This window comes from Enhydra lutris, unplaced genomic scaffold (genome assembly GCF_002288905.1).
Source record: "Enhydra lutris kenyoni isolate GAN:26980312 unplaced genomic scaffold, ASM228890v2 scaffoldscaffold68, whole genome shotgun sequence".
NCBI lineage: Eukaryota > Metazoa > Chordata > Mammalia > Carnivora > Mustelidae > Enhydra > Enhydra lutris.
Window position 1 is genome coordinate 10,455,831 of NW_019154152.1, and position 27,253 is coordinate 10,483,083.

At 43.1% G+C, this 27,253-nt stretch overlaps 1 protein-coding gene and 2 pseudogenes across 1 annotated transcript; 1 reads left to right on the forward strand and 2 right to left on the reverse strand.

Moving 5' to 3' along the window:
* The first annotated feature begins 8,982 nt into the window (after window positions 1–8,982).
* Window positions 8,983–10,927, forward strand: LOC111159334 (annotated as a pseudogene).
* A 3,441-nt stretch (window positions 10,928–14,368) lies between these two features.
* On the reverse strand, window positions 14,369–15,313 carry LOC111159624 (olfactory receptor 52B4-like). Its single transcript, XM_022522162.1, has one exon. The coding sequence runs from the start codon at window positions 15,311–15,313 to the stop codon at window positions 14,369–14,371; it is 945 nt and encodes a 314-aa protein (XP_022377870.1).
* Window positions 15,314–19,461: 4,148 nt separating this feature from the next.
* LOC111159370 lies at window positions 19,462–20,045 on the reverse strand (annotated as a pseudogene).
* Window positions 20,046–27,253: the final 7,208 nt, after the last annotated feature.

A 27,253-nucleotide genomic window follows, 5' to 3' on the forward strand; every position in this document is an offset into this window, starting at 1 on the left:
GTTTGCATTCTTGAAACATTTCCAGCCCAGGGTAGCTGATGCACAGAAAACGCTGAAAGGGGGCAGGGGAGGGGCTGAACAGGCAGATTTTTCCTGATGGTGAACAGTCTTAATCACACTTCATACATAGACTCCATCCATCCTTTACACAGGGGGCAGCCAGTAGATGTCTTGAAGCCAATAATTTAGAACAATTACGCTACTTTAGAAGGTTACTTGTGGACATTTATTGGAATAGTAATTGGCTGAAGAGACAGGATTCTAAATGGCTAGTGGTATTCTAGGAATAGAATATTATACAGTCACAGAGAAATTAATCCAGTATTTGTTATACATCTATTTATGCCAGAGATTATAGTAAACACTTTGTAGTCCTTCATATTTTTTTGTATTTAGATACTGAAGATCCACTCCAGGAATTGGGTATTTTTCCCATTTCACACTAAGAATAAATGACACCCAGTGAATGTGAATCGCCAAATGTCACAAACCAAGTATGGATAGAAATGAGATTTGAAATTTCAGAATCTATCACATAATTTGCTTACCCATAAGAAGAAAGTCATGAGTCCATATACCCCAATGTTTATAGCAGCAATGTCCACAAAGGCCAAACTATGGAAAGCGCTGGGATGCCCTTCAACAGATGAATGGATAAAGAAGATATGGTCCATATATACAATGGAATATTACTCAGCCATCAGAAAGGATGAATACCCACCAGTTTCTATTAACATGGATGGAACTGGAGGGGATTATCTTAAGGGAAGTAAGTCAAGCAAAGAAAGACAATTATCATATGGTTTCACTCATATGTTGAACATAAGGAATAACATGGAAGATACTAGGAGAAGGAAAGGAAAAGTGAAGGGGGGAAATTGGAGGGGGAGACAAAGCGTGAGAGACTGTGGACTCTGAGAAACAAACTGAGAGTTTTGGAGGGGAAGTGGGTGGGGGGTTGGGTGAGCCTGGTGGTGGATGTTAAGGAGGGCACAGATTGCATGGAGCACTGGGTGTTATATGTAAACAATGAATCTTGGAACACCACATCAAAAACTAATGATGTATGGTGACTAACACAATAAAAAAAATTGTGAAAGAAAGAAAGAAAGTCATAAGCCCTTTAAGAGAGAACATTGACAGAGATGAGAGAATATTGGGGGCCTGTGACCCCAAGGTGAGGGAGGAATTCCTTGGGTTCACACCTTAGGAAACTAAAAACTACTGAAATTGGAAAGGAGAAAGCTCATTTTTGCTGGGCATGCAACAGCATCAAATTTAGAATATTTTGTTGAAGGTAGAAATTTTATCATATGTTTGCCAGTAAACTTTCATTCATTAGTCCTTCGGCAAGTGTATTTTGAGCATGAAACTATTTTTCAAGCACCATAGTACAAACTGGTGATATGAAAAACTGAGACCCTCCCACAAACCTAGGGGCTTATGATTTGAGAATGAATCAAATTTATACAGGTAGCTTTGGAGAATTGGGGACAAATGTTTATTCCCTCTGAGGAAGAATATCCCAAAATACCTATCTCAGTAGCTGAGTTATAGCTTATGCTCATTAACATCGTATCTTCCACCCTCTGACTCCCCCTCTTGGTGCCTCTGCTTTTTTTCTTTCTGGGGAGGAAAATCAGCTCCAGGTGATGGGAGAAACAGTTCTACCGTTAGGTACTCAAGGGAGTCCAGCTGGCCTTGAAGGAGGGCACTGTCTCTAGAATGTAGCAGCTCTGTGAAGGCAAAGGCTAGCAAAGACACAATGCGCACAGGCAGGGGCTTGAGGTGAGGGAAGATCATAGAAGCTGCTGATGCCAGATGGTTGCAGGAAGGGAGAAGCAGGAATATCTTTAGTAATTCAGCCGAAGACCAAAACTAGGGAGCTCAGGGAATGGAGAGCTCCCTGTTCAACTGGTCTTCTGTTGGAATGACCTTGTTCTAACACATGTTCATCCTCCACATCCCCTCTCAGACATCCCTCCCTCCCACTTTCTTCTCACATCTGCCCAAGAGAGCCTGGCTGTCTCCTCAAAGCCCTTCCTCCCACACCCTACTTTCTAAAGCCCAGCGCAGGTCCCCATCCTTCCCAGGGCTCTTCTCATATTTGCCAAGATGTGTCTGCAGTCTCAGTCAGTATCTTTCTGTTATCTCATACCCAGCCTAATTACTAAGGTACCTGTTACTTTTTGGATGGCATCTCTTTATCTACTAACTGTCAGTAACATCAGATAGCACATGTACCCACCTTCCCAGAACTCCCTCTCCTCATTGGCCATGACCAACCAGATTGGCGTCTCTGATTTTCCATTCTTCATCCACATATATCAATAGCCTCCAAGAGTCCTGTCACCTCTGGCCTGTCTGGGACACACCACCAGCCCAGTCCTTACCTTGATCCAGGAGCCTTTCTACTCCCAGACAGACATGCACTCAACAGCCTTAGATTGAGTCTTCAGGAACTGACATGAGGACAGCAATTGGGCTGTTTATGCTCTGTCATGAGAGCCCTTGAGGGAGCACTACACCAGGGCCCCAGGGACAGGGCCTCTCCACCAGCCTCACCCTCATCCCAGGTGGGCTGGGTCTCTAAAACCATTGCCCACCCCCCTTCACCTCTTCCTGCTCCATTTCTCTCATTTCTCTACAGATGCTCTGATACAGAAACTTTCTACCACCTAAGCCAGCCTTGCTGCATGCCTCTTTTGCTGAAATTGTAGTATAAATGCTCACAATTAAGACGGTCTCAGTTTTTAGTGTTTTATTCTTCGTAAGAAGGATGACGTGAAACTTTCATGAGTTTCAAATTGCAGTCATGAATCTGATGTTGAACTCTGTTGTCTAAGGGTATATAAATGTACAAGCTTAACAATTAGTAAAGGCATGTGTTTCTTGATGACCTTAGCCAAGTTTCTATAGCCTTTAATTGACTCCTTAGGCTGCATTCAAGACTTTTCCCTTCATCTTAATTTTCAGCTCAATTTGGATGGGCCTAGGCAGAGCTTTCCTTGTGTTTATCGTCTCTGAAGTTCAGGAAGATTCTTGAATCTCAGCAAGCTCATTATATTTACCTCATTTAGATATAGTCAGCAAATATTTCTTAGAAAACATTTTTCTGTCCTATTCTTTCATTTCATTTTGAAACCCCAACAATATATATTTTGACATTGTTGTACCAAGACCTGAGAGTTTGCTTTTGTATATTATTTTTTCTCTCTCTTCTTCAGTGGGATAATTCTTTTTTTTAAGATTTTATTTATTTATTTGACAGAGAGAGAGAGAGATCACAAGTAGGCAGAGAGGCAGACAGAGCGGGGAGGGAAGCAGGCTCCCCACTGAGCAGAGAGCCCAATGCGGGGCTCGATCCTAGGACCCTGAGATCATGACCTGAGCCAAAGGCAGAGGCTTAACCTATCAAGCCATGCAGGCGCCCTTCAGTTGGATAATTCTTGATAGATCTTACAGTCTATGTCTAGAAGTAAGATGACCTTGCCTGAGGGGTAAATGCATTCGCATTCGGATTGTACACAGAAAGATTCCCTTCTTAGAGACTATCCTACTTTCGTTCCTGCCAGCAATGTATGGAAGCAACTTTTTCTCACAGCCTTGCCAGCATAGCATATGTCAAGCTTTTGAATATTGGTCAGTCTGATAGTTTGTCAAGTGTAGCTGACCATCTACACAAACGGCAGCCAGTAGCTCTTCAGTCTACCGCACATACAAGCCAATTCCCCCATCGTGAAGGACAATCTATTACCTGGTCCCTTGCATCTGTGATGGCCTCAGGATTTGCTCAGACCAACAGAATGAGGCTGAAGAATTATGCCCCCTGTTTACTGGATCTAGAGTGAAGTGAAAGCAGAAACAGTCAGAATATGATTATACAATCAAGAAACTTTAGGGGAGATTGGATATGGGTTGTAAGGGATAGGAAATAATTAAAAATAAAAAAGTTATTGACATATTCATAATGTTAGGTTATTGCCTTTCAGACTCTAAAGGATTTATCTCATTTGGGGGAGTTTTGTTGTTTAAAAAAGAAACACGTTTCTGATGGCTGAGTAATATTTCATTGTGTATATGGACCACATCTTAATCCATTCTTCTGTTGAAGGGCATCTCTGCTCTTTCCACAGTTTGGCGACTGTGGCCACTGCTGCTATGAACCTTGGGGTACATATGGCCCTTCTTTTCACTACATCTGTATCTTTGGGGCAAATACCCAGTAGTGCAATTGCTGGGTCATAGGGTAGCTCTATTTTTAATTTTTTGAGAAACCTCCACACTGTTTTCCAAAGTGGCTGCACCAGCATGCATTCCCACCAACAGTGTCAGAGTGTTCCCCTTTCTCCACATCCTCTCCAACATTTATTGTTTCCTGCCTTATTAATTTTTGCCATTCTAACTGATATAAGGCCGTATCTCAATGTTGTTTTGATTTGAATTTCCCTGATGGCTAATGATGATGACATACTGTATGGTGACTAACATAACATAATAAAAATAATAAAATAAATTAAAATTAAATAGAAAAGAAACACAAAAACAGAAAACAAAAGAAATGAATTGCTTAATGAATTATTTATCATAGAGCAAACACCACCCAAGTCAAGATAAAAAATTTGTCATATACATCTTTATCGACATCCATATGCCCACTTTCATTGACAAGGCCCCTCTTCCCAGCCTAACTAATTGCTATAGTAACATTTATATTCCAGTCTCTTAGCAATCTGCATCCAGTGCTGTTGTTTTTTCATCTTCAACAACTTGTGAACATTCCACTTGCCTCTTCATCCTGACTAAAACCATGCTGCCTACTCAAGAAACCACTGTGGTATCTCCAACTTAGCGAATCCAAATCTTTATACCCATTCCTCATAGTGGAGCACAGATGCTGGGAGTCACAATTACAACTCCCAATCGTAATCTCCCCTCCCTTTAGTAAAAACACCAACACGAGTGTTGTTCATGCCACCTGGAAAACATTCTCTCACCATATTTACCTACATATTACCTACCTATTTATCTATTAACACCTGATCGAGCCCCACTCTTCTCACTCCAGGATTTCTAATAATGATTTCAGCGCCAGACGCACAGGCTTCCTTACCCCCAACCACCCCCATCTTTCTTAGGAACTGTAGCAACAGCAGAAGTTACCTCTCCAACACCCGCAATGTTCAGTGTTTGGACTCTTCCCCAACTGCCTTGGTCTACACACTACCAGAGAAACCAACTTCTATAATAACATCCAGAACTCTGCCACTAGATCACAACAGGAAAAAGCATATTCACCGACCTTAAAGTTCCAACTTTTCAATCTTTTTAATTCATTTCTTTTAAACTATAGGTGCTGTTAAACCAACCATCATTCCACAGTCCACTGAATCTAGTCCCATTACTTTTCTTCATCTCCTCTTGTACACTTAGGTTTTTGCAATCCAACACTGTGATCACTCCCTTTCAGTACCCACAGCATTTTACACCTCTCTCCCTGTCATATTCCCTACCTTGCCCAAACAGACCAAAATCCAAATGTATTTTCTGGCAAAAATAATACCAACTGGACAAAACATTCCTGTCTTCAGAAGAAGACCTCAAATACTTGTTCCCATTAGTCACAACTACAATCTCAAATGATCCTTCTCACCTTTCCCAATCATGACCCTGCCTACCCACTGTCAGCTGAGGGACTTATCTTAAAGGACACTGAATCAATAGGAAAACACTACCAGGAACTTACCTTACCACCAGCACTCCACAAACATACATATGGGTGTGGACATTAGTTTCAAGGCAGAGAACTGAGAGCGATTTTATTTTTTTTCTGCTTTTTTAAGTTTTTACTTAAATTCCAGTTAGTTAACATATAGTGCAATATTGGTTTCAGGCGTACAATGTAGTCATTCAACACGTCCATACAACAGCTGATGCTCATCACAAGAGCACTCCTCATACATATTTATACATATACACATACATATTTATACATAAAAAGATGTATATGACGAAATCGCCTGTTTCATCCATTCCCCACCCCTTCCTTCTGGTAACCGTCAGTTGATTCTCTATAGATAAGAGTCTGTTTTTTAGTATTCCTCTCTTTTTTCCTCCATGTTCTTTTGTTTTGTTTCTTTTCTTTTTTTTTTTTTTTTTTGTGTGTGTGTGAATGTTATGTTGGTCACCTACAGTACATCATTCGTTTTTGATGTAGTGTTCCATGATTCATCATTTGTGTATAACACCGAGTGCTCCATGCACTCCCGGCCCTCCTTACTACCCATCACCTGGCTAACCAATCCCCCCTGACACCACAAACCCTCAGTTTGTTTCTTGGAATCCATAGTCTCTCATAGTTCGTCTCACCCTCTGATTTCCACCCCCCTTCATTTTTCCCTTCCTTCTCCCAACATCCTCCATGCTATTCCTTATGTTCCATATATAAGAGAAATCATATGATAATTGTCTTTCTCTGCTTGACTTATTTTACTCAGCATAATGCTCTCCAGTTCCACCCATGCCAATGCAAATGGTGGGTATTCATCCTTTCTGATGGCTGAGGAATATTCCATTGTACATATAGACTACATCTTCTTTATCCATTCATGTGTTGAAGGGCATCTGCTCTTTCCACAGTTCAGCTATTGTGGACATTGCTACTATGAATATTGGGGGTGTATGTGCCCCTTCTTTTCACTACATCTGTACCTGTGGGGTAAATACCTAGTAATGCAATTGCTGGGTCATAAGAATTTTGGAGGAACCTCCACACTGTTTTCCAAAGTGGCTGCACCAACTTGCATTCCCACCAACAATGTAAGAGAGTTCCCCTTTCTCCACATCCTCTCCAATGTTTGTTTCCTGTTTTGTTAATTTTTGCCATTCTAACTGGTGTAAGGTGGTATCTCAATGTCATTTTGATTTGAATTTCCCTAATGGCTAATGATGATGAACATTTTTTTCATGTGTCTGTTAGCCATTTGTATGTCTTCTTTGGAGAAGTGTCTGTTCATGTCTTCTGCCCATTTTTTGACTAGAATATTTTTTTTTTTTGGGTGTTGAGTTTGAGAAGTTCCTTATAAATCTTGAACATCAGCTTTTTGTCTGTAGTGTCATTTACGAATATCTTCTCCCATTCTGTGGGTTGCCTCTTTGTTTTGTTGATGGTCTCCTTTGCTGTGCAGAAGGTGTTTATATTGATGAAGTCCCAAAAGTTCATTTTCGCTTTTGACTCTTTTGCCTTTGGAGACATGTCTTGAAAGAAGTTGCTGTGGCTGATGTTGAGAGATTATTGCCTATGTTCTCCTCTAGGATTCTGATGGATTCCTGTCTCACATTGAGGTCTTTTGTCCTTTTTGAGTTTATCCTTGAATATGGTATAAAAGAATGGTCGAGTTTCATTCTTCTGTATATAGCTGTCCAATTTTCCCAGCACCATTTTTTGAAGGGACTATCTTTTTTCCATTGGATATTTTTTCCTGCTTTGTTGAAGATTAGTTGACCATAGAGTTGAAGGTCCATATTTGATCTCTCTATTCTGTTCCATTGGTCTATATGTCTATTTTTGTTTCAATATCATGCTGTCTTGGGATCACAGCTTTGTAATATAACTTGAAATCAGGCAACATGATGTCCCTGCTTTTTTTTTTTTCTTTTTTAACATTTCTTTCATAATTTGGGGTATTTGCTAGTTCCATACACATTTTAGGATTCTTTTTTCCAGCTCTTGAAAAATGCCATTTTTCCGCTTGTAGAGATTCAGATATATATTCTTATATCTCAAGCTGATTTCATGGGTGATCAGAATGGTTTAGTAGATATCCAGCTAAATTCTGGGAACTGGTTAAAATAGGGTCCCGTACTCCTCTACCATCTTCCCAGCACCCCCTACCATTTGTTTTGTTTCTTAAATTCCACATGAATGAAATCATACTGTATTAAACTTTCTCTGAATGACTTAGCGTAAGATTTCATTCTTTTTTATAGCAGAGTAATAGTCAATTCTCTGTGTGTGTGTGTGTGTGTGTATCACATCTTCTTTTTTGAGATTTTTATTTTTATATTGTGTTCAGTTAGCCACTGTATAGTACATCATCAGTTTTTGATTTAGTGTTCAGTGATCCATTAGTTGCATATAACACCCAGCGCTCATCACATGTGCTCTCCTTAATAGCCATCACCCTGTTACCCCATCCCCCCACCCACCTCCCCTCTAAAACCCTCACTTTGTTTCTCAGGGTCCATAGTCTCTCATGGTTCATCTCCCTCTCTGATTTCTCCCCCGTCAGTTTTCCATCCCTTCCCCTATGGTCCTCCATACTATTGCTTATGTCCCACATATGAGTTAAATCCTATGATAATTGTCTTTCTCTGCTTGATTTCATCAAGATAAAAAGCTTCTGCACAGCAAAGGAAACAGTCAACAAAACTAAGAGGGAACCCATGGAATGTCATCTGCCAATGACATTACAGATAAAAGGTTGGTATCTAAGATCTATAAAGAACGTATCAAACTCAACACTCAAAAAACAAATAACCCAGTCAAAAAATGGGCAGAAGACATGAACAGACACTTCTCTAAAGAAGACACACAAATGGCTAACAGACACATGAAAAAGTGTTCAACATAACTAGCCATCAGGGAAATACAAATCAAAATCACAACCAGATACCACCTTACACCACTTAGAATGGCAAAAATTAACAAAACAGGAATCAACAAATGTTGGCAAGGATGTGGATGAAGAGAAACTCTTACAATGTTGGTGGGAATGCAAGCTGGTATAGCCACTCTGGAAAACAGTATGGAGGTTCCTCAAGGTGTTAAAATAGAGCTACCTTAGGACCCAGCAATTGCACTACTAGGTATTTGCCCCAAAGGTACAGATGTAGTGAGAAGAAGGGGAACGTGCGAAGGTAGAGCGAAGTGGTGCCAAGACTGCCCATACCCTGCTAGGTCCATGGAGCAACTCCAGGAACATGAATTTCCAGCAACTGCAGGGAAGCTGGCACCAGCACCAGCCCACCCAGGGAAAGCCCGGCAGGAGTTACAGCTGCTGCCCCCAATGGCTACTAGCTCTGAAAGAGATCCCGGAGGTCCTAGTGGACGGGCCTGCAAGGACGCTGTCTGGGGAGGGGTGACTTTGCTAAGTGTTTCAAGATCTCCGACCCTGACACTAAGGAGTTGTGCACAGGCAAGATTGTGCCTAAGTTGTTGCTGCTCAAGCTGCACCAGAAGAAGATGTCCATGGGGATATCCATTTACACAGCTTCGCCCACCAGCACGTAGTAGGCTTGCACAGCTTTTTCACGGCCAACAACTTCTATTTGTGGTGCTGGAGCTCTGCCGAGAGGTCTCTCCTGGAGCTGCACAAGCCGAGGAAAGCAATGACTGTGCCAGAAGCCTGCTACCACCTTCCACAGATTGTCCTCGGCTACCAGTACCTGCACCAAAACCAATACCTGTACCAAAACTGTTATACACCGGGACCTCAAGCTGGGCAACCTTTTCCTGAATGAGGATCTGGAGGTGAAAATAGGGGATTTGGGACTGGCAACCAAAGTGGAATATGATGGGGAATGCAAGAAGTCCCTGGGTGGACTCCTAATTGCATAGCTCCTGAGGCACTGAGCAAGAAAGTGCACCGTTTGGAGGTGGACGTGTGGTCCATTGGGTGTATCATGTATACATTGTTAGTGGGCAAACCATCTTTTGAGACCTCGCGCCTCAAAGAGACATACCTCTGGATCAAGAAGAATGACTACAGTATTCCAAACACATCAACCCTGTGGCCATCTCCCTCATCCAGAGGCTGCTTCAGACAGACCCTACTGCCCACCCCACCATTCACGAGCTGCTCAGTGACGACTTCTTTACTTCTGGCTCCATCCCCGCCCGGCTCCCCATCACCTGTCTCACCACTGCACCCCAGTTTTCCATTGCTCTCAGCAGCCTGGACCCCAGCAACTGAAGCCTCTCACAGTCCTCAATAAAGCACGGAGAACTCCATGCCCAAGCGGCCGAGGGAAAAAGAGGAGCCAGTGGCCCGGGAGACCAATGAGGCAGCTGACTGCCCCTGGCGACATGCTGCAACAGCTACACAGCGTCAAAGCATCCAAGCCCTTGGAGCGGGGGCTGGTGATGCAAGAGGAGGCTGAGGATCCCGCCTACATCCCCATCTTCTGGGTCAGCAGGCGCATGGACTCTTTGAACAATATGCCCTCGGGTACCCCCTGTGCGACAAGGGCATGGGGGTGTTCTTCAACGACTCAATGCACCTGATCCTTTACAATGACACAGAGCGCGATGGCACAGAGTCCTACCTCACCGTGAGCTCCCATCCCAGCTCCCTGATGAAGATCAGCCTCCTGAAGTATTTCCTGAACTACATGGCACCACTATAGTGGCACCACTTCGCTCTTGCTGAAGGCAGGCGCCAATATCACGCCCAGGGAAGGTGATCAGCCGGCCGGGCTACCCTACCCTGCGCACCTGGTTTTGCATCTGCAGTGCCATCACACCTCAGCAATAGCTGTGTGCAGACCGGCTTGTTCCAGGACCAAACCAAACTTATCCTGTGCAGGATGCTGGCAGCCATTACCTACAGCAAGGAGAGGCGGGACTTCCGCACCTGGGTCTGAGCCTGCCGGAGGACTACGGAGGCCCCAAGGAGCTGGCCAGCCACTCCGCCACGCCCTCACTATCCTTGAGAAGCTGCTGAGCTGCTGCTCAACAGCCAACTGCTGCTCAACAGCCAACTGGCCTACTCATAGGCCCTCTTCCCCTGTGGACTCACACCCCTTCTCACCCCCACAGCACCTTGGCCAGCACTGGTTAGCTCCCCTCCTGCCATTTTCTAGAATGTGCCCCTCAGCGCTGGGGACGAGGGAGAGCTCCATCATTCTTGCTGGTGGGGTGTCATAGTGTCAAGTTACTTTTGTACATGTTCAAGTGTGTGTTCCAGGGCCTCTTCCCCCTTCCCCCTCAGTCCCACCGTATGCATTGTACAGAAAACAGTACAGAATAGTTTGTCCATGGGGGAACCCTCCTGCACTGCTGGTGGGAATGCAAGCTGGTGTAGCCACTCTGGAAAACAGTAAGAAGGGTCCTCAAAAAGTTGAAAATAGAGCTACCCTATGACCTAGCAATTGCACTCCTAGGTATTTACCCCAAAGATACAAATGTGATCCCAAGGGGCCTGTGCACCCAAATGTTTATAGCAGCAATGTCCACAATAGCCAAACTATGGAAAGAGTCCAGATGTCCATCAACAGAAGAATGGATAAAGAGGAGGTGAGATAGATAGATAGATAGATAGATAGATATGAATATTAGCCATCAGAAAATGAAATCCTACCATTTGCAATGACGTGGATGAAACTAGAGGGTATTATGTCAAGAAAAGTCAGTCAGTCCAAGAAAGATCATTATCACATGATTTCATTCATATGTGGAACTTAAACAAAACAGGATCATGAGTGAAGGGAGAGAAAAAAAAAATAAAACAAACTGGAGAGGGACACAAACCGTAAGAGACTCTTAACTGTAGGAAAGAAACTGAGGGTTGATGGAGGGCAGGGGGTAGGAGGATAGGGTAACTGGGTGATGGGCATTACAGAGGGCACATGATGTAATGAGCACTGGGAGTTATATGCAACTGATGAATCCCTAAACTCTACCTCTGAAATTAATAATACACTATATGTTAATTAAATGGATTTTTTTCTTGCTATCACACCTTTATTTTTTTGTTTTTTTTTTAATTTTTTACTTTTTCAGCGTAACAGTATTCATTATTTTTGCACCACACCCAGTGCTCCATGCAATCCGTGCCCTCTACAATACCCACCACCTGGATCCCCCAACCTCCTACCCCCCGCCCCTTCAAAACCCTCAGATTGTTTTTCAGAGTCCATAGTCTCTCATGGTTCACCTCCCCTTCCAATTTCGCTCAACTCCCTTCTCCTCTCCATCTCCCCTTGTCCTCCATGCTATTTGTTATGCTCCACAAATAAGTGAAACCATATGATAATTGACTCTCTCTGCTTCACTTATTTCACTCAGCATAATCCCTTTCAGTCCTGTCCATGTTGCTACAAAAGTTGGGTATTCATCCTTTCTGATGGAGGCATAATACTCCATAGAGTATATTGACCACATCTTCCTTATCCATTTGTCCGTTGAAGGGCATCTTGGTTCTTTCCACAGTTTGGCGACTGTGGCCATTGCTGCTATAAACTTTGGGGTACAGATGGCCCTTCTTTTCACTCCATCTGTATCTTTGGGGTAAATACCCAGTAGTGCAATGGCAGGGTCATAGGGAAGCTCTATTTTTAATTTTTTTTTTACTTGAAATCTTTTTTTTTTTTCAGCATAACAGTATTCATTGTTTTTGTACCACACCCAGTGCTCCATGCAATCCGTGCCCTCTCTAATACCCACCACCTGGTTCCCCCAACCTCCCACCCCCGCACCTCTTCAAACCCTTCAGATTGTTTTTCAGAGTCCATAGTCTCTCATTGTTCACCTCCCCTTCCAACTGGAAGAGATTATGCTGAGTAAAATAAGTCAAGCAGAGAGAGTCAATTATCATATGGTTTCACTTATTTGTGGACCATAACAAATAGCATGGAGGACATGGGGAGTTAGAAGAAGGGAGTTGGGGTAAATGGATTTCTTTTAAAAGAACATCAAGGGGCACCTGGGTGGCTCAATGGGTTAAACCTCTGCAATCGGCTCAGGTCGTGATCTTAGGGTCCTGGGATCTAGCCCCACATTGGGCTCTATGCTCAGTGGGGAGCCTGCTTCCCCCTCTCTCTCTGCCTGCCACTCTGCCTACCTTGTGATCTCTCTCTCTATCAAATAAATAAGCAAAATCTTTAAAAAAAAACACACACACAAAAAAATTCCACCTTTTCTCAAAGTATAACTACATATATGTCCATCAACATTTATGAATATGTTTATATTTTTATTATTTTTAAACAAATAAAGATACATAGAGAAATATATGGACACATACATACCAAATTATTAACAAATCTAATTGCTGTATTTTAGGTGACTTCTTTTTTTTCCTGCTTTATTAAAGTATAACTGACAAATAAAAATTACACACATTTAGGGTACACAATGTGACATTTTGACATATTGAGACTGTGAAATGATTACCAAAATCAAGCTAATTAACATATTCATTTCCTTTCCTAGCTGTAATTCCTGTGAGAGGGTGAGAGCACTTAAGATCAAATCTCTTACATACACAATGAATTCTGGTACACTGAAAAGAAATTTTAAAAATAAAATTAAATTTAAAATAAAGATCAAATCTCTTAGCAAATTTTAAACATGCAATACACCATGCTGCCCATAAGATTTCCAGAAGTTATTCACCCTGCGTAACCAAAATATTAGGCCCTTTCTATGTGATTGTCCAGGGATATCACAAGCTATTTCACAGGATGAGAAACACAGTGAGGAATAACTTAACAACTTCCAAGACCAGAGCACTCACTGTTCTCATTTCACAGGGGCCAAGGGCAGTCTGCCTCAAAATGTGTCACTTTGGTACATTAATTATTTTCAATAAAAGTTACTTAAGAAAAAGCCAATGCAAGGACTCTCAGACTCATACTGGCCCCGTGAAAGCAGAAAACAGATCTCCCACGTGAAGAATATTCTCTCTGTACCAAGTAAAAATACAACCTTATCACCAAAGATAGGAACTTGAAAGTTGAGAAAACCATAGAAACAAACCTTGTTATTTTTTTTTCCTAATCTACTACCTCGGACTAAATTTCTGCTTAGAATTCCCTACTAATTTAAGTTCCCAAACCCCTGTTTTCTTTATTCTGTCAATTCCTCAAAAATTTATTGTCTCTTTCTCTAAAAAGTTTAAAAACTTCCTGCCTCAGTCATTTCTTTAGGTCTCAATTTCATTATTGGTCTTCTGTGTGCACATAATAAACCTTGGTTTTTTTTTTCCTCTTAATCTGTCTCATGTCAGTTTAATTCTTAGTCCAGCTGGAGCACCTTGAAGAATAGAGAAAGAATTTTTCCTTCCCTAATTTCATTCATTACCAAAAATTAGGCTACCGATAAGGACACATGACTCTGAACATTCACATATCCAGCCACAGACTCCATTCAGGAGGTAACCAGCTCAGTCAATGGCACTGCTCTCTCTGTTGCTTTGACAGTGGAAGATGCAAGTCTTGTCACCTTCCTGATGAACATGCTCCAAAAACAGAATTCACTGAGCTATTTCCTAGTGTTTCCACTTACTGCTAGTGTTTCCACCCACTGCTTCCACAGATCACATCGTGGATAACTAGAGATGCTGAAAATGCTATTCCTCTGCCAAAGTTATTTCTGCTTTGGGAAAAATATGTAAGACACCTGCTCCCGGATTTGCTTGGTCTTAATCCCATAAATGATGGGATTCAGCATAGGTGGAACCAGAATGCAGACATTAGCCAATAAGATGTGGATATGAGGTGGAATGTGGCGTCCAAACCGCTGAGTAAGGGTTGTAAAGATCGCAGGCCCATAAAAGAGGATGATGATGCAGACATGGGAGCCACACGTGTTGAGAGCTTTGTGGCGAGCATCTCGGGAAGGCATGTGGAAGACAGCATGGAGAATCAGCACATAAGAAACAAAAATTAACAGGACATCTAAGACCACTGTCGACGTGATGACAAAAAGTCCATACCAGATGTTCACTCGAATGTCATTACAAGCATATTTGGCCAAACCAATGTGTTCACAATAGGTGTGTGGAATAATATTATTTTGGCAGAAAGTCAATCTTTTCAGAAGAAATATTATGGGGAAAATCATACAATAACTTCTCAGGAAGATGATCACACCAATTTTCCCAATCAGAGCATGTGTAAGAATAGTGGTGTATCTCAGGGGGTAGCATATGGCAATGTAGCGGTCAAACGCCATCACCAGCAAGATCCCTGACTCAGAGATGAAGGTGCAGTGGATGAAGAAGAACTGAGTGATGCAGCGATCCAGGGAGATCTCCCCAGCACGGAACCAGAAGATGGCCAAGGCCTGAGGTACGGTGCATGTGGAGAGCACGAGGTCTGCTCCAGCCAGCATGCAGAGGAAGAGGTACATGGGTTCCCGGAGGCTGTGCCTTGTGAGGATAATGCCAATGAGCAGGCTGTTCCCAAGCAGGGCAATGACATAGGAAATGAAGAAGGGGATGGAAATCCACATGTGCTGGTCCTGTAGCCCAGGGATGCCCAGGAAGTGGAAGATTGTGTGGCTAACACAAGTGTGGTTTAAGGAAATCATACCTGTGGAGACTACCGGAGACATCACATTGGATTCATAGACAGTGCTGAAAATACAAATTTTCTTGCAAGATTCTTTGTGAAGACACTAGGAGCTTTTGGCATATCTCATACTCTCCATCTTCTCTAAACATGCAAACAATAAGAAACATAAGAAGTCAATAGGACGTATTATCTACCTCAATGAGTGATAGTCTAATTTAACAGTCTAATTTATACCCCAAGCTAATCAAATAAAACACATTGTTGTATGTATTTCTCCTACAAACACAAGATTATGAATACACAAAGGAAATCATTACATGTATCTGGAAAGGCTGTAACAAGATGTTTCTTGAACTTGACGTTGTAGTAGGTGGTTCATCATAAGGAAAAGAATGAATAGGGCAGGAAGCAAGTGAAGGAAATGTGGGCATTCAAATCGAAGTATGGCATGCTCGTTGGACAGTGTTTATTCAGCCCCAGTTAGCTGTGTGTAGGGAATACTGAAGAAAGCAGGGTGGTGTTTGTACAGGCAGATTTGGCCTAACTGAAGGAAATGAGATTTGAAATCTCTCGGGCTTCACCACATTATCAGCTCACTTGTGGAGAGAGTCAACAGACCTTAAAGAAGTAACATTGATGGACTCATGCTCACACCTTAGGAAACTAAGTTCAGAAATGACTGAATTCAGAAAATAAGGCATTATTGCTGGAAAGGGATGTGCATGACATTTGGGAGGTTTTCTACAGGTGGAAATTTTATCAGTTAGTTCTTAGTATACATTCATTCATTCACTTGGTCATTCAGGAAGCAGTAACTATTTTTCAGCACCATATTATAAACTAGGGAAACAGAAAAAATGGGAATTTACCTGAGTTCTGCCTTCATGGTTTAGGAGAAAATCAAATCTGTAAGCAGATAGGCTGAAGAATTGGACACAAATAATAATTCCCCCTATAAAAGGGTATCTTAAAACATCTAGCTTAGTAGCTAAGGTGTATCTTACACTCATGAACATTATTTCTTCCATTCCAGTTATCCTCCTCATGCCCCTGATTTTTCTTTCTGGGGAAAAAAATCAGCTCCAATTTCCATCGTCCAAGTGCTAGGAGAGAGTGTTCTGCCATCACAGTCACCAGTCAGAGGAGTCCATTCAGCTGGCCTAGGTCAGGGCACTGTCTCCTATAGAGCATATGGCTGCTCTGTGACAAGGTTCTCTCCAGTGAGGGTGGCTGATCTGCAGTGGGATGGCATTGGAGGGATGTAAGAGCAGGTGTGTGCCCCCACAGACCTAATTGGGATAGAAGAAAATGGCAAGAAGGAAGAGGTAGAAGACACAAACCAATAAAGGCAGGGCTGGAGAGGGGGTAGATTTCAGAAACTGGTGATGGTCATGTGTTTGGGGAAAGGGAGTAGCAGAAAAAAAATTATTTTTTGAATTTTTTTTTCTTTTAAGTAGGCCCCACACCCAGGGTGGAGCCCAATGTGGGGCTTGAACTCACAACCGTGAGATCAAGACCTGAGCTGAGATCAAGTGTCAGTCACTTAAATGACTAAGCCACCCAGGTGTCCTGAAGACATTTCATTAATAAGAACTAGTGAGAGAAAGCAGGGAGCTCAAAGGCTGAGGATTTGCCTGTTCAGTTGGTCTCCTGACCAAATTAAGATGACTTTGGTCTGACACAAGTTCATCCTCAATGTCCCATTCAGTGCCCCTCCCTCCTAATTCCCTCCTCACACCTGCCTGAGATGTCCTGCTCTGCTTCCCATGACTTGCTTTGGGAAGCCTAGAAGAAATCCCAGTCATTCTCTGGGCTCTTGTCATGTTTACCAAGAAGGGTTCGAAGTAAGTCCATATCTTTTCTGTTTTCGTATGTCTAACCTAATCATTAGAGCACTTGCCACACATTCGATTACTTCTTTCTTGAGCAGGCTTCATTAACCCCAGCTGCCCGTGTGCTCTAAACCTCCCTTCCCAGACCATCCCCTCCACTTCTGCTGTAAGCAACCCGATTGGTAGCTCTGGTCATTACCACTCTTGATGCAGCAAAGTCCTGGGATGTGACACCAGCCCAATCCTTACCTTGATCCTGGATCTTGCCCCACTACACACATGTCTAATTTACTCACCAGATCTTACTGAGACTGGAGATGACATTTAGCTAGTTGGGAGCCAGGCACTGAGCTGTTTATTCTCTTTCATGACAACTCTTGAGGGAAGTGCTTACATCAGGGCCCCGGGGACACGGCTGTCTCCATTAGCCTTGCCCTCCAAATGGCCTGGATCCCAGGTCCCTAAGTGCCATTCCCCTCCCTGGCCTTCTCCTGACTAGCTTCTGGCCCATTCCTCCCCACCTGCTCTAATCTTCATCTCACTTCAAATGTTCACGTTTATGGTATTTCACCTCAAAAAAGCTCTCCCAGCTAAACCAACCTTGCTACAGACCTCTTTTAATACCTACCCTGGCATTGACTATTGAATTAATGAATAGTAAAGTTATTTTTCAATCTGCAATATCAATATATATGTAAAGACGATTTTCAAATTTTTGTTTTTCATGTAAAGAATGATATTTCATTATATTCATTCCAGGATTGGTCATGAGATTCATATTTTGAAGCCATAAGTAATGAATTTTCATTCTTTCCTAAGGGTTCATAAATATCCATGCATAATTTGTTTAAGTCACATGAGATTCTTGAGATTCATGACAAATTTTTTCATTTGCCTACGTAGTGTATCATTCTGCTTAGTGTTTGGTCATCAAAAATCCACATTTATGGTTGCTGGAAAAAAAAATTCTCGTGCTTTGTTTATATTCTTTTATAAGAAATTCTATTTGGTTTTCCTCATCCTGAATGTAGGATGTGAACTTTTTCCAACTCGGAAATAACTTTATATTCTAACTGATTATAAAGGCAATCTTGTACATTGTTATTTTTAATCAGGAAGAAGAAAGTAGTCACACCTTCAGGGGGAGAAAAAAAGCATCTTTTGATATCAATTCATGTCTTATCCTAGCTTGTTCTCCATACTTGATGCTCTTCTAAAAAATTATATTAGTGAAGAGAAGGAAAAATTATTTTCTACCGATCACAGTGTTCCAGCTGGACTAAGAATTAAATTGACACGAGACAGATTAACAAGAGAAAAAAAATCAGTTTTATTATGTGCTTCACGGAAGCCCAATAATGAAACTGCAGCCTAAAGAAATGACCAAAGCTGGCAGTTTTTATACTTCTTAGATAAAGAGACAATAAATCTTTAACGAATTGACAGGATAAAGGAAGCCTAATTTCAGGCGCTTTAATTAGTAAGGAACTCTAAACAGAACTTGGGCTGGGGTAGATGATTAGTGCCAAGTAGCAAAGGTTGTCCGTACAGATTTCTGGGCCCTAAATTTCTTGCCTCTGTGTTAAGGATGTCTCTTCTCCTGTTGGCGCAGGGAGGGGACTGTCGCGAACGTGCTAGAAAGGCCAGTACGAACTGTGTCTCTGCACAATGTCAGCTTTATTTAATCATAAAGCAAGGCGAAAGCAGGTTCAGGATTCCAAACTCAATGACATTTCACTACACATTAAACTTGGCTTCCTACGAAGTCACACGGCAAACAAGATACAACAAGGGGTAAGAGGTTAAGGAACCAGAGGCAAAGTCAGTCCGCGCGTGCTGAGGTCAGAGGAGGCCTGGGCCGGTCTGCGTCCCCTGCCGCGGGTGGGGCTTCTCCTGTTCGAGCAGCTCGGGGTCTCTGTGGTGCTCAGACTTCAGTCCCGCAGACCCTCGGGCAACAGTTGACTTTGAATGTTTATTGGCTGCCTATCCTTCAACAGATCCCTTGTGCCGCAGTCCGTTATAAACGTTCCTTCCCTCATCTGCAACACACAGGCGGTGCCAGGAACTTCCTCGCGGACCCACGTGAGCGCTCAATGACGTTCTGTGCCCAAAGGACCCAGAACAGTGTCCCCAGGTCTGGACTTGGGGGACTACCGGCCCTCGTCCTCGTTTCCCAAAAATGTTTTTTCTTGCTCGACTCCTCCCTGGTGGAGAGTATATACCTAAAAATCAGACAAACAGAAGCTAGTGGAAAGGGCTTTCTCCACCGACTGGTCCAAAACGCCACACGAAAGCTGTGACCCAACAAGGGCGCCCCGTCCAGCCGACGCCGTCAGTAGAAGCAGACCCTGTGAAGAAAGCTCCGTCCTGTTTTCTCCTCCGCCGCCAGCAGCAGCGGACCCAGACTGTTCACGTCGCCCGCGCACTGGAGGCTCTGGCACAGCTGGCAGATAAGGAAAGCCCCAAGGGTGGCGTCCTCCAAGGTGTCGGCAATGGCCACGTTGACCATGTGCACGGGCTGGAGGGTCGCCTGCTCCCTGGCCCACAGCTCCTGCACCACGCAGTCATACACACTCCTCCAAGGTGAAGATGACGTCGAAGGGGTCGCTGCACTCCTGAAGAAACCTTTTGGGGCGCGGCTTGATCCTCTGGTTTCTCCCCAGGAAGTGCAGGATTCCGTTCCTGCGGTAGCGTTCCTGGTCGTTCCTGCAAAGGTCCCCGTACATCCTGCTTCTACGTCGTGGAGAAGTCGTAGCTCACCCGGCGATTGCTAGGGGGTCCTGGGATCCTCACCCGAGATCTGAGCCCGAAAGACCGCGCACAGAAGCCTCTCTTGCAGAGGAGGCTGTGGGCTTCCATGCTGCTGTTCACATGGCTTCTGCACACCACAGCCACCCTGAGCGGGGACGAGGGCATGGCGGCGGCAGCCGGGGGCTGCGGGGTCTTCGGGAACTGTGCTGCCAGGGCCCTGACCACCTGGTTCGGCTCTTCCCACGGGATGTGTGAGGACAGGCAGCGGACCGAATAAGCCAGCTCCATCCAAGTGGGCGGAGACTTCCAGGACTTCCTGGTGGACTCTGGTTTCAGTGGGTGGAGCGTCATCTGATCCTAAGACCCACAACCTAATCACAACAGCTGAGAGGTGATTACAGGCACTAAGCCACTGAATCCCAGCTAAACCACTGAATTTCCATCAGGGTGTGACCACCTGAGGCAGGGATGTGAAACCTGCGATTGGCTGGGTTGGTCTACATGGGGAATGAGGACTGAGGTTGACAGTGACCAGGTCAACTAGGCTAACGGTAAGTGTGTCACTGCTCTACAGCGACCTGGTCAGGAATATGGGTAGGAAATCTGTTTTGAGGTTTTGAACTGACATCCAATTCAATTCTACATACAGTGACATGTAAGTATTCTTGCACATGAATATACATTTGGATTTTCTAGAAACACAGTTGTGTAAACCATAGGATGGTTGAACAGTTTTGCCCCAAAATTCATAAAATCGTTCACCAATGTAAACAAATCACATGCTGGACAACATCCCCGCTGATAGTATATTAGAAATTACAACACAGCATTTTCTGCATTTAGTACTCTTAAATTTAGGATTCTCAAGGAAAATCATGCATTGATCTTCCTCTGGCTAAGTGTCTCAGAACAAGAACCAGGTTGATTTGTACTCAATCACCTTCAAGGAGTGGGTGGAGACTTCTAGCACTTCTTGAGGGATTCAGTTTGATCAAGGGGAGTGCAATCTAATCATGCTAACCATAATCTGATCATTAGAACAGTTAGATGATTGAATCACTGGTACCTCTAGTTCCCTTGACAAGGGTGCTGCTACCAGAAGGAGCGTTTTTAAATCTGGAGTTACACCTGTTGGTTCACTCTTGTATTTGGCTAGAGAGGAGGGATAGGAAAAAAGAAGAAAGGAAGTCAACTTCTGGAGGAAATGATATTTTCACCACACAGATTGTGGAGATGGGTTCTCAGATGTTTATTTATCTCCAAACTCATCAAGTTGTATACATTTAATATATACAGCTTTTTGTATGTCAATCGTACCTCAATAAAAGGTTTTTTTAAGGAAAGCTTATGATAGCTCTGTAAATACCAACTAAGGGCACTGTATGGAGGGGCACCTGGGTGGCTCAGTCAGTTAAGCATCTGCCTTTGGCTCAGGTCATGATCACAGGGTCCTGGGATGGAGCCCCACAGTGGGCTACCTGCTCAGCCCACTCCCCGCTCAAAATAAATAAAATCTTTTTAAAGAATTTTTTAAAAGAGTACTGTATGGCTCTTCGAATCAGTGCAATCTGTCCAGTCAATTAAAGATATCTCAAAAAACTTACCAACATAGATCCCATTTTTCAAGATCATCAAAAATGCCCATTTTATCAAACCATTTTATTGCTTAAATCTCATAAGTCATATAAAAAGAGAATGCACAGAAGCAGAGTATAGAATGACAAGTTACCAGAGGCTGGGAGAAATGGGGAGCTACCTCTCATTCTGCCCCCAAGGTGGCCACAGATGCTATAGAATGGATATAAAATTTCAGTTATACAAGATGATTGAGTTCTAAAGATATTCTGTACAATGTTGTGCCCATAACTAACAGTACTGTATTGCACACATAAATAAAATTGTTCAGGATTAAAAAAAAAAAAAAAAAGATGTCAACACCAGGGGGCCATCCCAGACCAATGGAATCAGAATCTCTAGGTATGGAATGTACTGTAATCCTGATTTTATTTGCTAATTCCTGTCATCCCTTTGCCCACCCACCCTTTACATTTCAAAATGTAGTAATGCCAGGGGCGCCTGGGTGGCTCAGTGGGTTAAAGCCTCTGCCTTCGGCTCAGGTCATGATCCCAGGGTCCTGGGATCGAGCCCCATATCGGGCTCTCTGCTCAGCGGGGAGCCTGCTTCCTCCTCTCTCTCTCTGCCTGCCTCACTGCCTACCTGTGATCTCTATCTGTCAAATAAATAAATAAAATCTTTAAAAAAAAAAAATGTAGTAATGCCAGAATTTAGACCATACACATTTGGCCTTAAGGACTGTTGTACTTCACTTCATTCCTTGTGTTTTATTTATTTTACATTTTTGTTTCTGCCTTGATTTTCTTTATTTTTGAGACATTCATCAAGTTGTTATACATTCCATTCTGTCCTTGTTAATTTTGAAGTTATACTTTGATTTCCCATTCTATTAAATGGTTACCTACACTTTCTCTGCCCTTCCTAATCACATCCCATTTCCCTGCTATTGGAAGACAGAAGTTTTATAAATCTCTTAATTCTTTTTCACTGACCATATTCCTAACTCCCAGGTTTTGCTGAGACATTTTGTTAATTCTAGTTTGGTGCTCCTTATCTAATCTATCTTGGAGCTAGCCCCTTTGATTTCTGGGTCCCTATAACTTAGAATGGACATTGCCTGAAAGCTCACCTTCTTTTTCCATTAGACTTCATAATAAATCATTTAACTATTTAATATAAACTTCAATGCTTGCTTATATTTTTTTTCTTTTCTTCACATTCCCCCCGCCTCCATTTTGTTCTGGTTCACATAAGTGATAATGTTTGAAAAGTCTTCTCTCAAGTACTTTTGTGGGTGGGGAGAATGGGAATTAGACCCTCAGAACTGCTGTGTATTTTTCTTTCACCCTGACGGATGAACTGCAACGTGGCTGGGTAGAGGTTCGGTATAGTCCTTAACTGCCATTTCACTGTCTTTGTTCCAGCATTAGAGATTAAAAAAAAAATCCAATCCCAACATGATTCTTCTTTTATACATAACATGATCTTTTTTTAGCTTAATGTTTGTAGATTTTTCTCTTTCTCCTCAGAGCTAAAAATCTTTACCAGCATCTGCCTTTCTCATCAGTCTAGTTCACTGCTTGTCAATCTTTTATTCATTATCACCCACCTAAGGGACCTTTTTAGACATTTTTTTCCCTAATTCCCCCTAGGAAATTTCAATAGCACAGATAAGTCACACATCTGCTTCTGTACTGTATCTGGGCTTTATATATAAAAAGTGTAAGATTTTTGTCCCACTACCACTACCACCACCAGCCCCTGAAATCATTTTTGGCTCCTTAGGGGTAATATCAACCCTGTTGAGGAAGCATGAGGAAGCCTAAAACACAGTGAGCCTTTTATAACCGCTCAAGGAATAATCTACTAGTCTATTATTGTCTACTAGTTAATTATTGTCTCCCACCTGTTAATGAAACATACTCCTTCTGAATTTCCAGTCATTTACATTTTGTTGTTCTTGATTTATCTTTACATTTTTGCTGCTTCTTTGGACATGGTTCTCAAATCTAATTTGTATCTCAAGAAAGACCATCTCTTCCTTCAATTCATTCACTAACTTATTTATAAAAGAAATTACGTGAGGGACTCAGAAAATGTGTTTTGTCATCCTCCTCCATCAATTTCTTGAATGGAATTTACCTTTCATCTGCATTGTCTTCTTTTTCCCCAGTACCTGTATGCCACTGGGGAAATGTGCAGTTTGTTCTGACGAACCGGACAAAAGGTTTGTATACCCAGCTCTCTGAGACTCTGGTCTGGTTGTTCCTAGACCCCAAATGGGAGCAGACCCAGAGATGGTGGAAGGCAAAGTGCTCTCTATTCCCCACAAGGGTGGTGGTGAAGAACAAAAAAGAGGCAGCCCTCCTCTGATACACCTGAAAAAGCTTTCTAGTCCCCTCACCTCTTAATTCCACTCTTGACTTCACGTTGGCTTTTTGGGTCACGGAGAATCCAGTCTCAGAAGACCAAAATCAACCTCCCCAACATCCTTCCTTAGAGCTTAAGCCTAGGCACTAACTTAATAGCATTCAGAAAGCACTCCCGCACACCTAGTTCCACCATCAGGCCTTCAAGCAACCAAGATCTCCCTCCTATGCTATCATTTTACAACCCCCTTATAGTGTGTGGTTCAGATATAATGGTTTACTTACCCCAACTCTAAGTGAGTCCCTCTCTAAGATACCTCTACTGTCTGTTTCCTCAAAGGGTGGCAGAGAACTGAGGTTTATGACGTTACTGTGGTCTCACTGAGGGGGACCCAACTGGGTGAGGGACTCAGGAGGCAGGAGTGGGGCAGGATGAGGCCATTGGATGCCGGCTGCGGCACCTCAGAAGGGCACTGGGACATGGGGGGCAAGAGAGAGGAAGAATAGATGGTCAAGTGGAGAACCACAGAATGAGTATTCTCAAGACCAAGGGAGAGAGTGTCCTCAAAAGCTGAGTGCTCACTGGGTTAGATGCCACCGAGGTGCCTTGTGGGGTAGTAAGACCCCAGAGAGGGTATTGCATTTGGCTAGGAGCACTTGATAGGAACGCAGTGTCCCACTTACACTGAAGTCTAGGAAGCTCAAGATGAGGCACTGGAAATTGAGTTTATAGAAGAGAGGCATGTTTAAAGTTCTCCCCTTACCTGCTTTCAGAATAATGAATTAGTCCCCTAGAACTTCCAAAGGGAGATCATTTTTTTCAGACTCAGAATAAACTCATATTAGATGGGTTTCAATCCACGGTAGATATTATTCTTTTTGATGTTGAAATTGTCCCATCTTGAGATCTCTGCCTCCAGGCTACTATGGATGGGAAGGGGTAAGCCTGGAGGCAGAATTCTGTTACAACTCCTGTGAGGGAGAATGAAACCTAAACCAGTCAGCACCTTGGAGCTTCAAGACCTATGTGGATGAGAAGTGTATTCAGCCTCCACATCTGAGCACAGTGGAGGAGAGTAGGCCACACTAATCCTCCTATCAGTAGTAAATGTAAAGCTGGATAAAATACATAAAGCTACGGGGTGCCTGGGTGGCTCAGTGGATTAAAGCCTCTGCCTTCAGCTCAGGTCATGATCCCAGGGTCCTGGGATGGAGCCCCACATGGAGCTCTCTGCTCAGCAGGGAGCCTGCTTCCCCTTCTCTCTCTCTGCCTGCCTCTCTGCCTACTTGTGATCTCTCTCTGTCAAATAAACAAATAAAATCTTTTAAAAAAATACATTAAGCCACTGAATTTATTAGAGAGAAATCGAGTCAGGCAGAACTGGAAGGAGAAGCAATTGCTGGAGAGGATGTAGGTGCCCCCAGGCAAGCCCGCATTTGCTTATTGCATTTTCCATCAGGGCATTTGCTAAATCCTGGTGTGGGGAACAGATGAGGCTGAAAGAGGGGGCTGGGCTGGGACATCTGCCTGGGAGGCTGTCAGTTAAGCATCTGCCTTCTGCTCAGCTCATGATCTCAGGGTCCTGGGATTGAGCCCCACATTGGGCTGCTTGCTCAGCAGGGAGCCTGCCTCTCCCTCTGCCTGTTTGTGCTCTCTCTCTCTTTCTCCCTTTAACAAATAAACAAATAAAATCTTTTAAAAAAGAAGGAGGAGGAGGAGGAGAAGGAGATGAAGAAGGATAAGAAGGAGGAGAAGAAGGAGAAGAAGAAGGAGAAGAAGAAGAAGAAGAGGTTGGACTTAAGGTATTTCCAGTGGGCTGGGAAGAAGGCAGTTGGAATTAGAGATATCATGGAGTCTGAGACTTGAGGGGGAAGACAGAACCTTAGAGAAATGAGCCCAAAATTGAGCAGGCAGTTTTCCCTTGGGGTATTTATTGATTCCTAAGCTGTGCATCTCCACAGTGAGATTCCCAGCACCTAAGTTGAAAGCAACAGCTCTGAAGCTAAACAGCTATGTAAAAATTTTAGCAGCTCTGCATTGCTGTGGAGCCAGGGGTTAAAGATCAGGGCCTGAGCAGATGGGGAGGCACTCATAAACACTCCAGGCTTATCTTTGAGACAGCAGCAGGGCTGTGCCTTAGAAGTAAAGGCAACCAACAGAAGACCAGCACTAACAAAGTGCATCAGAACCTGTAAGAATTCTAGCTTCCTTTTTGGAGAAAGAGAACATTAGTCAAAGTTTCTACAGTTTTCATATACAATATCTATTATCCAAGCAAACCCAATCAAATATTACCAAGTATGCCAAGAAACAGCACCAAAGAACTAAGAACAATAAGGGGCCAAAAATGACAGAAACCAAACCACAGAAGTTCTAACTATTAAACGGAACAGATGGAATTTTTAAATAAAATGATTATCCAGGTCCTGTTAAAAAATACTGATTGGGGGCCGCCTGGGCTGGCTCAGTGGGTTAAGCCTCTGCCTTCAGCTCAGGTCATGATCTCGGGGTCCTGGGATTGAGCCGTGCATCGGGCTTTCTGCTCAGCGGGAAGCCTGCTTCCCCCTCTCTCTCTGTCTGCCTCTCTGCCTACTTGTGACCTCTGTCTATCAAATAAATAAATAAAATCTTTAAAAAAAAAATACTGATTGGGTCTTGAAGGTGAAAAAAACACAAAAAGAGAACCACACCCAGGATCTCCAGAACCTCAAGGACCCTATCTGTTGCCACCACAGGAAGATAAAAGAAACATCCCACTGAGTGTTGGTCTAAACCTTAAGTATTGCTCTGAATTGAGCTACCAGACGTGAGCCTTCATATCACAGACCTGATGCCTGTATTAAACAGACGTCTGTGGTCCCATTCACTAAAGCCTTCATTGAAATATTTGTCCTCTAGGTATTATGCTAAGCGAAATAAGTCAGACAGAGAAAGACAAATGCCGCATGACCTCACTCATATGTGGAATTAAAGAAACAAAACAGACAAACATAGGGGAAGGGAAGGAAAAATAAAATAAGAGGAAAACAGAGAGGGAGACAAGTCCTAAGAGACTCTTACTCTGGGAAACAAACTGAGGATTATGGAAAGGGAGGTGCGTGGGGGCATGGGGTAACTGGGGGATAAGCAGTAAGGAGGGTAATTGTGATAAGCACTGGGTGTTATATGCAACTGATGAATCACTAAATTCTACCCCTGAAGCTAATAATATACTATGTGTTAACTAAATTGAATTTAGGGGCACCTGGGTGGCTCAGTCCATTAAGTGTCTGCCTTCAGCTCAGGTCATGATCCCAGGGTACTGGGATGGAGCTCCACATTGAGCTTCCAGCTCAGTGGGGAGCCTGCTTCTCCCTCTCCCTCTGCCATTCCCTGCCCCCCTTTGTGCTCTCTGGATCTCTCTATCTTTCTGTCAAATAAATAAATAA

Bases quoted from the DNA above. Each gene is read 5' to 3' on its own strand.
- LOC111159624 (XM_022522162.1), bottom strand. From the start codon at position 15,313: ATGATTTCCTTAAACCACACTTGTGTTAGCCACACAATCTTCCACTTC.